The sequence below is a fragment of the Silene latifolia genome, chromosome 1, assembly GCF_048544455.1.
Source record: "Silene latifolia isolate original U9 population chromosome 1, ASM4854445v1, whole genome shotgun sequence".
Taxonomy (NCBI): domain Eukaryota; kingdom Viridiplantae; phylum Streptophyta; class Magnoliopsida; order Caryophyllales; family Caryophyllaceae; genus Silene; species Silene latifolia.
This window is the reverse complement of record NC_133526.1, coordinates 48,235,052-48,251,914: the sequence shown is the minus strand read 5'-3', so window position 1 is coordinate 48,251,914 and position 16,863 is coordinate 48,235,052. Positions and strand designations below refer to the sequence as shown.

Genomic DNA, 16,863 nt, shown 5'->3' with positions numbered 1-16,863 from the left:
GGATATATTGGTGGAATTCTGCCTCTCCACGCGGTCCTTTTCCTCATAGGATTTTCCGCGCCACCAAATCTCTTGTGTCAATACTTTAGGTCCTTTACTATTTCCATTACTATCACTCTCATACACGTACAATCAATCAAATATAAACGAAATACACGATTAATGAATAAGACCACTCTAACCCGTTCTCTATCAATTACTCGGCTAAATTTACCAAAACATCACCTATGGCAAATTTGAGTAACCATTCTATCTGCTTCGTTTTTTTTTTTTTTTTTTTTTTTTTTTTGGGTTAACCACTTGGTATAGTTTGGAGTTGAGGCAATTAGGAGCGCAAGGATGGCTTCTATCCACTTCGCACAAAACATGATTTCTTTTCTAAACCAATTGATAATTGAAGTAATAGCTCTTTGATTGAAGTTATCTATTTTCACAAATAGATATTATCAGATAAAAGTTCTTACTTAAGACCATCTTAATTTAAAATGACTCATGTAGCCGAGTTAAATAAAGGTGAAAATGAAAACTTTGAAGTGGACCTCTTTAATCTGAATTAGCACTAGAAGTCTAGAATAATGTTATTGTGTAAACTGGTGTAATATCATCATAGGGTAATTATCCCCTTTTCTCTCCTATAAAAGCACCAAGCTGCAACAACTAGATAACACATTCATACTAAATTCCAATCTTGTTAATACAACGCCATTTTATAAAATGACGCACCATTTCGTGCCTTCTCTTGTCCTACTGCTTATTATTTGCGTTACTGGTTTCACTGCGGTAAACGCTGCAGGTGAATGCGGTAGAAAATCCCCAGACCAGGAGGCTTTCAAGCTGGCACCCTGTGCAATGGCAGCTCAGGACGAGAACGCTCCTGTTTCAGACAGATGCTGCGCCGCCATTAAAGAAATAGGGCAAAACCCGAGTTGCCTTTGTGCTGTTATGTTGTCTAAGACTGCTCAGAGTACTGGCGCCAAGCCTCAAGTCTCCATCACCATTCCTAAGCGTTGCAACATCGTTGACCGTCCTGTTGGCTACAAATGTGGTGGTAAGTAGGTCCATAAAGCGAGTCATTTGTGTCTCGTACGGATTGAGTCAATATTTCTTTCGAGTCAGTTCGAGTCAAGATTTATGTAGTCTAGTGGACTTGTGGTAATTCCAATCTAAATTTAACCCAACATATTACATATTGTTATGGACTCAGGGTCGTGGATTCTTTCTAAATTACAGGTTAAGGTTTTAAAAATTAATCGAAAAGAAAAAGAGTTAGCTCTAGTGATAAGAGCTTTTTTACGCCAACTGTGAAGTTAGAGTTCGATTTAATTTCTACCAGGGATATAGTAAAAAAAATAAAAATTCTACCATTAAAAAGTAAAAACAAGGGATCAAAGTAAAAAGATTGGAGTACCTTTTTTATATTGAAAAAAAAACATTTTTTTTTCGGTTTAAATAAGCGTACTATGTCACAGGTAAGAATAGAATCTTCAACATCTCTTGATTGAGATAAAAGAGCTCTTATCATTTGAGCTAATTCTAATTCTTAAAATGAAAGACATTAGGTAACTAATACAACATACAACTTATGTAAATGTATTGTTGGTGGATAATTCATAATTATAAAATAAATTGGTGTAACGTTTTATGGAAGAGTCATTGTTACATTCTTGATGAACAGAGAATAACAAGTCTTTCAAGGTTTGATTTATTAAACCAATATTTTCTTTAGTTGGAACTTTTTGATAATATAGACATTTAACTCATTTTTTTTTTTGCAGCTTACACATTGCCTTGAAGAGAGACATATATGCTTAAACCTGTTTGGACATTAAGGGATAATAAGTGTGTTGTAATTTTACTAATTTACATGTTCCGACGGATAATTTGTTAGCTATTAAGCTAACATATGTAATTTATTAATCCATATAAAACATAAATATAAATAAGCTTGTGTATGAGTGTATTTTATCAGTTTTCAATGAAATTATGGTTATTACTTCACTTGCCCTAGTACATCTCATCTCTTGGCCTCCTCACTCTCCTAGCCCCCCTTCAAAATGTCATGTGTGAAGGATCGGTATCCGTAGTGGAAATAATAATTATCCGATCTTTATTAAGACCTATTGCATTTAAATTGATGTAAACAAAAGGGATTAAATCACATACCTGGATTTAAGACGGATCAACAATTAACTCTGAAAGTACAGAGTCTCTAGTGTATCCACACCGGGTACGATCTATACTCTCAACCTTTGAACGACTCGGAGATTTGAGACTTTCTTGAGAAAACCCTTTTTCCCTCTCTAACTTATATGGGGTAGAATAACGGAATGAATAAAGTCGTCTTTCTAATTCCCCTAAACCATGTATTTATAGGGAAGAATAAAATAACTATCTTATTTTATTTCTTTATTTAAATACTATGAAATACTTTCTCCTTTTATTAAACGTATCTCCTGTGTTAGCAGTTAATACAATAATATGTCATCTAGATACTTTAATTATTATCATATAATAATATAAAGTTATCTTAAGTGTCAAAACGTCAACCCGTAAGTGTGTGACCATCTAGGTTCAACGTTAAGGCAATAGTAATTAACGTTACCAATTTGATTGGGTCTGGGACACAATTCCAACAATCTCCCACTTGACCTAGAGTCAATCGTCTTAATTACTAATCGAGGTTGGCGTCTAACAACACTCCTCAACGACTGGATAACGTGAATATCAACATCCATTGAAGACGAACCTGGTTAAGGGTAATGTATCATTTCCTTTCATCTTTCCAACTCCGGATCATCCTAAGGTATGGTTAAAACTGTCAAACCTTTTTAGATGACCACTATGTTCCATGTCAATCACTATGGTTGGCGAATCGACTTCAAGAAACTTATTTCTTGAACCATTCATCTGCCTTGGCCAAGGTCTTGATATAACCAATAAGGTTAATGACAACATAGAGTTCAAACTCGTTACCTCGAGTTGATGGATTTCATCCGACTCACCGCTAACTTCATAGGTACTCAATTACACCCAATAACCATTCAACTAGTATTTTTACACACTAGATGTCAGGCATCAAAATATAACAAGTAGTCTATTAATTACAATGGTGATCTCAAGTCAAAGGAAAGTAATTACATTCACTCATGAGAATTTCTACATTAACAGTATGTCGGTAAAACAACCATTGGGAAACCTCCATTCGGTCAGTTCAATGATCATATCTCTATATGGTCATCTATACATACAACGTAATGAACGAGATCCATTATATTCATCTGATGAATACAATTGTACATATATTGGTCTATCTGGATTATCATATTCCCTTTTGATAATCCTTTATCCAAGAACATATTTAGATCAAACCCTCAAATACTTGACTCTCATTATTATAGTCTCAATTATAATTTCAAGCAGTTTAATCAAGAACTTATCACATATGGTTCTCAAACACAATATGATAAAAAAAAACAATGCCATTTTATTAATATATCAATTAATAATAAAAAAACAATATGAAATGTGTTCAAAAATGTTACATAACGATTGGGTCTAGAGCATAATTTCAAAAATCATCTCCCACTTGACCTAGAGCCAATCACTCATGAACTTTAATCCTATGCTCCACTTATGCTTCTCAAATTCCTTTGATCCAAGCGCCTTAGTGAAGGGATTTGCAGGATTTGCCTTTCCTTCTACCTTTCGTACTTGAACATCACCACGTTCAACAATTTCTCTAATTAAATGGAACTTTCGTTGAACATGCTTAGATCGATGGTGTGACCTTGGCTCTTTAGCCTGTGCAATAGCACCGGTATTGTCAGATAATAAAGGAACACCTTCCTTCACTGAAGGAACTACACCAAGTGCAGTTAAGAACTTTCTAATCCAAACCGCTTCCTTAGCAGCATCACATGAAGTTATTGAAGGAAATGTAGATCCATATACATACTAACATACTCATATATGTCTAAATTAATTTGTCATAAAATTAAAACGGATTTTATGCATGCAAACAAATAATATAATAGAAGAGAAATCATGTCCTTACATTGTTGATTTCGGATTTAAGGGCACAAAAGAGATCACCTTTCTCTTTTGATCTTGAGCTTTTCCTTATGGATGAACAAGATCTAAGTATAAGATCTCTCCCTAAGCTTTATACCCAAGGCTCCTCTTAATTTTAATTAACATTACAAATACTAGTATAATATTAATCAAGTAGAAAATTGACCCAAAATAATGTAAACACTTGATTATTTTCGGTTTTGTGGAGGAAGAAGATGGGAGTTTTTATCTCTCTAAAATTCTTATTTTAGATTGTGAATGGAATGAATGAATAATGACATTTCATTATTGTATAGTAGGTAAATTAAGAGGAAAAACAATTAGTTTTTTCACTCTAAAAAACCGGCCCAAGGAGAGAGGGAGGAGAGCCAATGCATGCCCTCATTTGTCTTCACAATGTATTATAGGGTTGCATGGCTACACTTGCCTTTAATCATTATGTTCACCACTAAAAATGTAAACACAATTTTAGCCTAATTCTCCTCCAATTTTTCGGCACTTTACATAATATGGATTCCATATTATTTTTGTCAATTGTCTATATGTTACATGTCATATGTCACATATATTTGTTATGTATTTTAACATATTAAAAATCAACGTATTAATAAAAATACGTCACATACAAAAATTGATTTAGTAATTTCATAATTACTTGTGCCAAAATATTTTACCACTTTATAAATCGTATTTACAAAAATTCATTCAATTCCGATTGTTTCCTTAAACAATAATTTCATCCGAGTAATGAAACAATTCGATTACTCAGACCGTATCTCATTTAATCACATTTCAATATGATACGTAAATTTTACTTCCAAAATCGTCCGTCAATTTTCAAGTAATTTAATTAACTCGTAACGTTATACGATTAATTAAATAATCAATTAAGAGTGTTGCCCTATAGGTATGACCTAGGGGGTCAACAGATCACCACCGTCGCACGACAGTAATGTCAAACTCTAGTCAGCCAATCATTACCGATATATGTTGACCAGTTGACAGTATAAATACTTCCCAATTGTATTCTTTAAAATGAGATTTAATAATGATATTTAAATCATGTGATCGCACTATTGTTGAGGACACATTTCCCAACAATCTCCCACTTGTCCTCGACAAGTGTGCGTCACCAATTCTCTTGTCCTATTACTATCTCCCACTCAAAGCAAGGTGTCTTTCAGGTCGTACTTGCAAGTGATCATATCGAGAGTGGTTTCCTCGATCTGGAGAATAACTGATTGACCGGACTTATCTATCATAGATACTTTCCGAGCGTGGCCACGCATTTCCAGTTCATTACTCCTCAAGTGGCCCTGAGATATTGTTATAACCCTGACAAGGGGTGGACAATTCCTATCGCACTCATTCCCTTCGACTAGCCACAGCCATCATAACCCAAAATATGCCCATTTGACCCCATTTACGAAGGTCGTAGTAACACAAATCAAAGTTAATCTGAAACTGTGCCATCTTAGGCGAATAGTCTTTAGTCAAAAGAATCGACTCATTAGAATACTATAGTAGCTCTCGCCACGACCAGGCTATATAAATTTGCCAGAACTCTATAAGCGGTCATAAGGCCCGACAAAATGTTCCTAACAGTCTGCCTATGTGATCGACTAGTCATCTCATATGACTCTATGGCACTTGAACTTGCCATCAATCGCCTCACACTCTAGTCACTTCGAGACGTCACCTCATACAAGTGACTATGGGCAAATACTATGTTAATCCGTGTTCACTTTAACGGGGTTCAATTGTCTCTACAACCCGTTTGGATGTAACAAAGTATAAATTAACGATAAAAGACAAATGTGATTATGAACATGAACAAAAACAACACTTTTATTTCATTTCAAAATCTAACAAAAACTTGATACACGTTTAAGTCCCATGGACGTAACATGTCCATCATGCTTAGCCTGCGATAAAGGCTTGGTGAGCGGATCGGCTATGTTGTCATCCGTCCCAACCTTACAAATCGCAATTTCCTTTCTTTCAATGAAATCTCTTATTACATGATATTTTCTAAGTACATGTCTAGATCTATTACTAGACTTTGGCTCCTTAGCTTGGAAGATCGTCCCACTATTATCACAATAGAGAGTGATGGGATCATTGGCGGTAGGTACTACTTTTAGACCTTCCGTGAATTGCTTGATCCACATAGCTTCCTTGGCAGCATCCGATCTTTGCTATGTACTCAGCCTCCGTTGTCGAATCCACGGTTCTGACTTCCTTGAAGCTTCTCCACTTACGGCACCACCATTGAGCATGAAAACAAAACCAGCTTGTGATTTCATGTCATCTCTATCTGTTTGAAAACTTGAGTCCGTGTATCCATTAACACGCAACTCAGTGTCTCCTCCAAAGACAAGGATAGAGTCCTTAGTTCTTCTCAAGTACTTAAGGATGTTCTTGACAGCAATCCAGTGACTCTCACCTGGATTTCCTTGATATCTACTCGTCATGCTCAAGGCATACGAGACATCGAGACGTGTGCATATCATGGCATACATGATTGATCCAACAGCGGAAGCGTAAGGGATCAACTTCATGCGTTCAACATCATGGGGTTCGGAGGGACATTGAGTCTTGCTCAATATCGTTCCGGTTACCATAGGTACCAAACCCCTTTTGGATTTGTCCATGCTGAATCGTCGAAGAATCTTATCAACATAAGACTCTTGACTTAGTGCCAATATCCTCTTGGATCTATCTCTATAGATCCGGATACCTAATATGCGTTGTGCCTCTCCTAAATCCTTCATTTGGAAGTGGTTACCTAACCACTTCTTAACAGAAGACAACATTGGAATATCATTTCCAATGAGTAGTATGTCATCGACATACAAGATTAGGAACACAACATTGCTCCCACTGAATTTCATGTATAAACATGGTTCCTCAATATTTCGAGTGAAACCATTTTCCTTTATAACATGATTGAATCGATGATTCCAACTTCTAGATGCTTGCTTAAGACCATATATGGATCTCTTAAGCTTGCACACTTTGTTAGGATTTTTAGAATCAACAAAACCTTCGGTTGTATCATGTACACCTCCTCTTCTAAATGCCCATTTAGAAAAGCGGTTTTGACATCCATTTGCCATATTTCATAATCATGAAATGCGGCGATCACTAACAAAATCCGTATGGATCTTAGCATGGCTACGGGGGCGAAGGTCTCATCATAATGTAGACCTTGGACTTGGGTAAATCCCTTTGCCACTAGCCTAGCTTTGTAGACATCATCATGTCCTTCTATGCCATTCTTGACTTTGAATATCCATTTGCATTGAAGGGGTCTTGCCCCTTTAGGCAAATCTACCAAGTCCCAAACTTGGTTTTCATGCATAGAATCCATTTCGGACTTCATGGCTTCAAGCCATAAGGAGGAATTTGGACTAGAGATTGCGGCCTTGTAGGTGGCGGGCTCGTCACTTTCCATAAGTAACACATCGAGTGTTCCATCTTCCTCGATAAGTCCCACATATCGATCGGGATGGCGAATAACTCGGCCCGTTCTTCTAAGAGGAGGAGGAACAACCGCGTTAGATGACGAAGGAACTTCTTCTTGCGCCTCTATATCGGTTTGTGGCTCTTGAACTTCATCAAGTTCAAAATTTCTCCCACTCTGTCTCCTAGAAATAAAATCACTTTCTAGGAAGACAGCATCGCGAGACACAAATACTTTGTTCTCTTGAGGCTTATAGAAGTAATAGCCTCGTGGGCCATGGGATAACCTACAAAAATGCATTTTGCGGATCGTGGTGCCAACTTGTTATCATTTCTAATTTTGACATAAGCATCACAACCCCAAATCTTCATATGTGATAGATTTGGAACCTTTTCTCTCCATATCTCATATGGAGTCTTTTCAGTTGCTTTTGTTGGACTTATGTTCAAAGATTTTATTGCGGTTTGAATTGCAAATCCCCAAAACGAGTTCGGTAACTCGGTTTGACTCATCATGGATCGAACCATATCAAGTAAGGTTCGATTCCTCCTTTCGGCAACACCATTGAGTTGTGGTGTTCCGGGTGGAGTAAGTTGTGATATAATACCACAACCTTTCAAGTGTGAATCAAATTCAAGACTAAGGTATTCTCCACCACGATCGGATCGTAGTGCCTTAATCCTTTTGCTCAATTGGTTCTCTACTTCGTTTTGAAATTCCTTGAATTTCTCAAATGCTTCACTTTTGTGTTTCATTAAATAGATATACCCATATCTACTCAAGTCATCGGTGAAGGTTATAAAGTAGTCATAATTACCACGAGCGGTGATAGTCATTGGTCCACATACATCGGTGTGTATGAGTCCCAATAGCTCACTAGCTCGTGTCCCTTTACCACTAAAAGGATTACGAGTCATTTTGCCAAGTAGGCAATATTCGCATGTACCAAATGATTGATAATCAAATGGTGTAATCACATTAGTAGAAATTAATCTTTTGATGCGATTCTCGTTTATGTGACCTAATCGACAATGCCAAATGAACGCTTCACTTGGGTCACTTGTTTTGAGTTTCTTTGATTGAATGTTATAAATATCATTAGTCGGATTTGAGGTCTCTAAAATGTAAATGCCATTGATAGAGGAAGCTTGGCCTATAACCAAGTCGTTCCTAGAAATAGTACAACGATTGTTCTTAATGACAAAACAAAAACCGTCCACGTCTAGCATGGCGATTGAAATAATGTTTTTAGAGAGTGTAGGTACATAAAAACAATTATGCAAACACTACTACAAATACAGGCAACCACAACGGCCCTTTAACAACGCTTATTCACGAAAATCATCAAAACACGTTGTAGAATTTATTCCGCGAATTTTACCAAACTTAATGACAACGGTTATGTGTTGTTAACCGTTGTTATTGCTTTTAACAACGGGTCATACTTAAACAACCGTTGTTAATAAAAAAACTAATAACAACGGTTAAATTTTAACCGTTGTTAAAGGTTTGGCGCCAAATTAGTGAAAAGTAATCACAACGGTTATATTAGAACCCGTTTTAACAACGGTTGTAGACTCAATAACCGTTGTTATTAATATTATGAAAATCTTAAGAACAACATATTGCTTTATTCTGTTATACGCTACAAACACAAACACAAGCTAATACTGCTACTATATCATCCTCCATTCCTCCCGATCGTCTCTCTCTGTCTTCATCTCCGTCACTTTGTTGTCACGTCTTCTCTCCCTCATCGCGCGTGTTTATCAATCAGGTATATATATGTTTCTTAGCAACGCTTATTATAACTAGATATAGGATTTTTTGGGTTATTATCTAATTTGTTGATAATTTAGCTTAATTGCTTTCCTGAATTTCGTTTATTTGTTTGCCTATTATTGTATTTTCTGAATTAGTTGCCTATTATTACGAATGTAGAATAATGACTCGAACTTGGATGATTGATGCAAATATGAGTGACCGCACCTACAAGGATGGTTTAGCTGAATTTTATGAATTCGTTTTGAACAATTTGAAAGGTTCTTCTAGTATTGCATGTCCTTGTGAAAGATGTGGTAATATTAGCTATATGGCTTTTCCGGACGTTAAAATACACCTAGAAAAGTGGAGATTTAGTCGATCCTATACACTTTGGAGTTTTCATGGGGAATCATTAGAGGAAGAGAATAACTCTGAAGAAGATGATGTTGAGGTACACGAAAGGCTAAGCGATGATCCCGAGTTTGCCGAGTTTTTGAGTTGGAAGAGTTGGAAGTAGAGAAGTTGAATGTTGGGTCTATAGATAATGAAGAGAATGATGATGAGTCCATTGCTTTTGAAGATGTAGGTGATGACACTAGTAATTGGGATGACCTTAACAACATGTATGAGAAGTTGTGTGAGTCTGAAGCACCTCTTTATCCTGGTTGTAAGTTCACAAAAATGTAAATTTGTGGTGAAGTTGTATAATATCAAGGGGGCAAATGGGGTGAGTGACACGTGTTTCACTAGTTTTTTAGCCTTGATAAAGGAGTTGCTTCCTGATGGTAATGTTCTACCTGTTAAGACATATGAGGCGAAAAAACTAATAAGAGGAGTGGGTATGAAATATGAGAAAATACATGCATGTCCAAATGATTGCATATTGTATCAGAAATTATATCAAAACTTAACCAATTGCCCTAAATGTTTGGAGTGGCGTTATAAGGATAAGGAAGGGATCCCGGCTAAGGTGTTGTGGTATTTTCCATTGATACCAAGAGTCATAAGGATTTATGCGAATCCCGATGATGCAAAAATGTTAACTTGGCATGAAACAGGAAGAATAAATGATGGAAAGCTAAGACACCCGGCAGATGGTAAGCAATGGAAATCGTTCGACGCTAAGTATCCCGAGTTCGGCAATGAACCTAGAAACTTACGTCTAGCGCTGTCCAATGATGGAATGAACCCACACGGATGTAGTACCTCTACATCCGTTGTTAATACTTTCAACAACGGGTGTAGTACCTCTACCCGTTGTCAATTATTTTTTTTGACATATTTCATTTTGGCGCAAATTTGGTGAAACTATATTACAACGGGTATATTTTAACCGTTGTAATAAAGTTTTGACAACGGTTGACTTTTATTGACCCGTTGTTATTAACATATAACAACGGTTCTGCTTTGAGCACCCGTTGTTAATAGTTTGTCTTAATAAAAAACTAATATAGAAACCCATCCAGCATGCCATACACAAACACACACAACATTATTACTCCAACCGTTGGTATCCTGTGTTAATCCTTCTCTCTTCCTCGCTTTTTACATTCTCGTCGCCGGCCGTCGCCCAGTTTCTGGAGCCCAGATTCCGTTGCCTTCCCTTATCATCCTGCTCGTTCTCTTTATCATCATCATCAACAGGTATGTTCACTTTAATTTTGTGTTTTGTCATTAGGGTTTTAAGACGATCATCTTGTTTCTTTTTTCATGCATCTGTTTGTTTTTCGTCTTCTTTGTTATCTTTATCATCCCGCATCATCTACTTTACTCCTCTTATCAGGGTTTAGGATTTTAGAAGCTCAATCTGTTGTTTTAAGTTTTCATTCCTATTAGGGTTTAGGGTTTTAGATAATACTCTGCATGTACGTTGTTAAGTTGTTCATATCCAGCTATATCATTCATATTTGGTTTTTAGGATTATCATGGGTGAAAAACGTAAAAGAAGTCAAAAGAATAATGAGCCTGGTGATAATAAGCCTGGTGAGAGGGGTGCTACGAAGTGCAAGAAAGTCCTTGCAGCTATAGCCGCTAAACAGCCGTTCGAAATAACATGGAGTGAGAAGGGTTTCCCTACTGGTCCAAATGCGGGTCTTTTCTCCAGTTGGATTGGTGCTTGCACAAGACAGTTTGTGCCTATCCATTTAGAGGATGTTAAAAGTTTGAATCCAAAATTGGCGGAGTTATACTTGGCTCGTATAAAGGAAGGCTTTATTATACCCGATGAAAGTCATGATGAGTATTTAATGCATAAGGCGGTGATGTCCACAGGCAGTGGAAGTGTGGCGTTGCTAGGGATTGATTGTATGTGGACAAGGCAACGGGGGAGATGCGTAAGAGCCCACCGGAAAACAAGTGTCCCACCATCAAGCAGGAAGAATGGGATCTTTTAAAAAAGATGAGAACTACTGAGAAGTTTCAGGTTAAATATCCTCGCCTTTTAACGATTTACCTATCATTTTTTTAATTAATGAGTCCTTTATATAATCTTTTTATTATCTCATCTACTTGCGCTTTTATATAATTATTTGAAGGCCGTTAGCAAAAGAAATCGTGCTAACATTTCATGCAAGAAGGGGAAATTCTATGGTTCTCGAGGCGGATTCTGAGAAAGATAGAAGAGGACCTCGTAAGTAGCATGCATTATTGCCATGTGAGACTTTATTTTTTTAATCACACTTGGACTTGCATTGATACACATTTACGTGTATAAATGTTACCATGTTAATGTGTAGGTGGCAAAGGGAGTGAAAGAGGTGGATCGGCATGTAACTTATAAACATGGGCACACGCCTAAAGGATCCCGGTCGTCGCATGACAAATACGATGAGGAAGTTTTGGCCAACATAGTAAGCATTATTTTATTAAGACGAGTTCATTACTAACTTTATTATTTTAGTCACAAATATAATTTGAAGTTTATTTAATATATTATAGGATAACGTATTGAAAGAGGTAGAAGAAGGGAAATTCACTCCCGGTGGTCGTAATGACGTTCTTGCTAGAGCGATCGGCCGACCCGAACATCCAGGTCGTTTGAGGGGCGTCCGTTACAGGTTGGAGTAACGAAATATTATGGGACAACTGCCCCGATAAAGAAGAAAAGGAAGACTAAGTCCGAGAACGCCGACATGGTAACATTTATTCTATTATTTTCATTTAAGTTCAATTCACATGTTATTGTTGGGATAAAAATTCTTTGACGACACATTACATTCTTGGCAAAGCGACTTGATTAATGGCATCCGTACTACTAAAGCTGAATCTTTGGAGGTAAGCTTTCCGAAGAAGAAGTGAAGATGATGGAGGATGTCATTTCTAAAGGGGGTAATAATAAGGTACAACAGATTGGTGAAGAGGCCGCTACTACCTTGGCAATACATGAGAAGGAAGTATCGGTCAACGAGATTCAGAAAGATCGGGTACCTAATAATGCTTCTGAAGTTGTAACAACTAAAGCCGATCGGGTACCTAATATACTTCCTTATTTTTCTTTTGTTTTTTTTTTTTTGGGTAAGATCAGGGGGTGTGTTCACTGCCAACTTCTGACATGGTGCCATTGAATTGGTTAATTTTATTAGGTAAATAATGGGTCTGAAAAGGAGATGCAACTTGATGAGAAGACGGTGATGGAAAACAAGATACATCCCCTTCAAGTCGGTTCCTGTTTTCGATAAGGTATGCATGAAGTGTTTAATTAGTTAAATTTATATGAATGCTGAAGTTTGTGCAAAAATCGGCCTGAGACAGAAAGCGTTTTTGCAAAATCTTTTGAATGCTGAAGCGTTTTTGCAAAGATATAATAATGTATGTATGTGTATATTCTTCAGGCCGTAAACAATAGGCCGATTATTCTTTCTTGACCCTAATAGAATCGAAAAGCCACGTGTGCGTGTTGGCCGGGGTCTCGTAGAAAACAAATCTGCAGCAGCGGAAACTGTAGTTATTCATGGCGAAAAACTTTTGCCGAATCATACAATAGTAGAGATAACTACAGTCTTTCCAGGCCATGAAAACTTTCCACCGCTGTCCCGATTCGTGACGACATTACCATTACGGGAGATGCGCTTGGAAGTTTCATCCAATGGCCTAATACTCACATCTACTTGGCGAAGATATCTCGCCGCCTCACTTTGAGCAAGCGGAAAGCGATTGGGGTTAGAAGAAATACCTTTATATATATATATATGTGTTACATTTTTAATTGTTGAATGTTTTTATATGTTAAATTTATATGTTATTTTTTTTTTTGTAGGGAACAAAAAAGGCGGCTTTGGCGGATAAGCCTAAGTCCACAGACATGCCAACAACCTCGACTTCACAACAACTTGATGAGGTATGTATTTAATTAACTTCTCCATTTTTTAAAAAATTAACCTCGCCCCTTTATTTATATTTTGTCTGTATTTATAAAAAGCATGGTAATTTTGTGTAGGGGACAAAAAGACTGATAAGCCTAAGTCCCGGTCTTACTCGCTACTACTACCTCATCATTGAAAGAGCAGGTTGACGAGGTATTTAATTAAGTACGCTTTTATTTTTATTACTCCAACTAGGATATGTTACCTTTGGATTTTTTATTATTTTAATTATCTATACTACATGTGTAGGATGGTGGTAGTAGCACCACATCAAAGACTCATTCTTTCCCGGCCGTGAAAGTTAGGAGTATAAACTCCACAAAATATAAAGGGAAGGATTACATGGAAAAAGTAAGAACGGGGACGATGATGAGACTGTATGAGGAGGCTGGCCATCGCATAGCCTCCGAGCAAGCGATAATTATTCCGCTCGAGGAGGATATTCTAGGGGCGAGCGCCAAGCGCTTATATCATGGGATCCGCTAGCCGTATGGGCTGGACTAGACCAGATTGATATAGCACACATATTTGTTTGGATGAAGTAAGTTTCTTAATAAATAATTTCATAGTCTAATATTCGACTACTAGGTAGATAGTGTTTTAAATACCGGAATTAATACCGTAATAATGTAGGATATTGCAATTGAGAGTGATCCCTGAGAAGAATATTCCATCTGATCAATACGGATTCCTGTGCCCCTATGTTTTATCTTTATTTATTCAGGATTTCTCGTTCGAAGAACGGGTAGATTATATTGCTCAAACAATTGACGACAACCAAGAAGTCGATTTTTGGCGCTTATAATGAAAAAGGGTAATAAACAAATTAATATTACGTTTCCCCCTACAATTGCATTTTCATAACTAATATATGTACTTGTTAATAATGATGATGTCTCTTGATGTAGGACTCATTGGGTGCTAGCGGCCATCATGCCGACAAAGAAAAAGTTTTCGGTTGGACTCTATACATCACCAACCAAGCGAGACTTTTAAGCGCTTGATTAATATGTAAGTTTATAATACTGATTTATTTATAATAACATTAAGTTTCAATTTTTATTTATAGAAAAAAGCTCATTTTTGCCCCTAAAAAAATGAGTTTCTGCCTCCTTTTTATTTTAAAAAAAAAGGGCCTTTGAGAAGAAAAGAGCAAACGAAAGCGGGATCAACCCACGAAAGATTCGATGTTGGCCCCTGAATTTATTACGATAACAGGGGTACGTGCTCAAATACAATAACATTAAGTGCAAAATCTGTGTTTAATACTAATACAATACCTAAAGTTCAAGATTCTGATGTAAGCCTTCTCTCGTCTGTTTGTTTTTATGTAATAATAGGCCCCTCGCCAGCCAGATAGCATACAATGTGGATACTACGCTTGTCGGTTCATGTTGGAGATTATTAGGCGAAGATATATCATTATTCCTCCAAAGGTTAGTAATTTAATAATGTGTTTATTACTTTTTTTAAATTAGAGCTAATGTTGTCTTGCTTTTCGCTATATATATATGCCATGATGTTGCTATGTTGTCTTGCTTGTTGCTATATATACCATAATGTCTTCTCTTTGTTTTTTTTCCGAGTATGCAATCAACCCGTCGAAAGCAGTTGAGCAAAGTACTCAAATATAGATATAGACGAGGTAAGAGACATGTGGGGCAATTTCGTCTTAGAATATATTAGAAATGCATGATACTCAGAGTTTAGATCAACTTATTAGTAAATTTTTTGTTGAAGTTAGGGAATGATTAGTTCATGTAAATTCAACTCCTTGTAAGTATATATATATATGATGCAGCTGCTGTTGTGGTTGAATTGAATCTATTGAGTTCGATGAACCCATTTGTGATTTATCTTTGGTCTTTGGTATATGGTGTCTTTGACATATGCAGGTTTTGAATAGCATGAAACCAATTTATTTTTTCAAAACATTAGGCGTTTGTAATAAAAACGGTTACTAAAAAAAACCGTTGTGAATACCTTTAACAACGGTTAATAAAAATAACACCGTTGTGAATGACATTCACAAATACCCGCGCATAATATTCAACAACAGGTTTTAATCGAAGAACCGTTGTTAAAAGTATTCACAATTTTGGAGGTAAAATTACAACAACGGGTATTAAACAAAGAACCGTTGTCAAAAGACTTCATAATTTTGGAGGGAAAGTTACAACAACGGTTATACATACGACAACCGTTGTTATATTATTCCCTCCAAAATTTTGAGACACTTTCCACAACGGAGAACACCCAACAACAACGGCTTTTAACCGTGGTGAATACTTTAGACAACGGTTTCACTAAATAAGCAAACCGTTGTAAATACCTTCTACAACGGCCGCTTTAACAACGTCCGCTTTTTTATTTTACAACGGTTTTTACCCGTTGTTATAGGCTGTATCTGTAGTAGTGAAATACAACTTAAATCCATTTGGCAAAGCTAGAACATAAGTTCCTTTGGATTCGGCCGCTACCCGAGCTCCATTTCCAAGGCGTAGATCCACATCTCCCTTGCTAAGCCTCTCCACATCTCTTAAACCCTGTAAATGATTACAAAGGTGAGAACCACAACCGGTATCTAGTACCCATGTCGTAGTGGAAGTATAATTTATATCAATAACATAAATTTCTTTAGGAATTGTACCTTTTGGAGTAATGAGTCCTTCCCTTATATTTCGCAAATACATAGGGCAATTCCTAAGCCAATGTCCCATGCCATAGCAATAATGGCACTCATCATTAACTTGCTTGAAGTTTTTGACTTTCTTTCCATTCTTCTTGAACCTCTTTCCCTTTGACGCAAGAACTTGATTGCTAGAGCTCCCACTAGCTTTGGCATCTTTATCTTCCTGAGACAAAGACCCTATAGATCGTATGAGGTAGTCTTCCTGAGACGGACTCACACGAGGTCTAGTAGTAGTGGGTGGTTTAGAAGAAGTGATGAAGTTAAGGTTACCATCCGAACCTATCCCAAAATAAAGTTCTCTAGTTGTATCGAAATCATTGTTGGAGCATACGTCGTCAAGAACATTGTGATATGACTCAATAGTAATTGGTGCGGTAGCATTTGATGGATTCATTGTAAAGAACTACAAATATGGAGGAAAAGGAAATATTAACATTTGTCTTTTAAAATCATACTTGCAAATTAACAAGATATGAACATTTATATAGTGACCTCTACCCAACTATAAT

General features: G+C 36.7%; 1 protein-coding gene across 1 annotated transcript; it reads left to right on the top strand.

Moving 5' to 3' along the window:
- The first annotated feature begins 646 nt into the window (after positions 1-646).
- LOC141588310 (uncharacterized) lies at positions 647-1,960 on the top strand. The gene is made up of 2 exons (XM_074409774.1): positions 647-1,048; positions 1,776-1,960. The coding sequence occupies exons 1-2, from the start codon at positions 715-717 to the stop codon at positions 1,790-1,792; spliced, it is 351 nt and encodes a 116-aa protein (XP_074265875.1). The 5' UTR covers positions 647-714; the 3' UTR covers positions 1,793-1,960.
- The last annotated feature ends 14,903 nt before the right edge of the window (positions 1,961-16,863 follow it).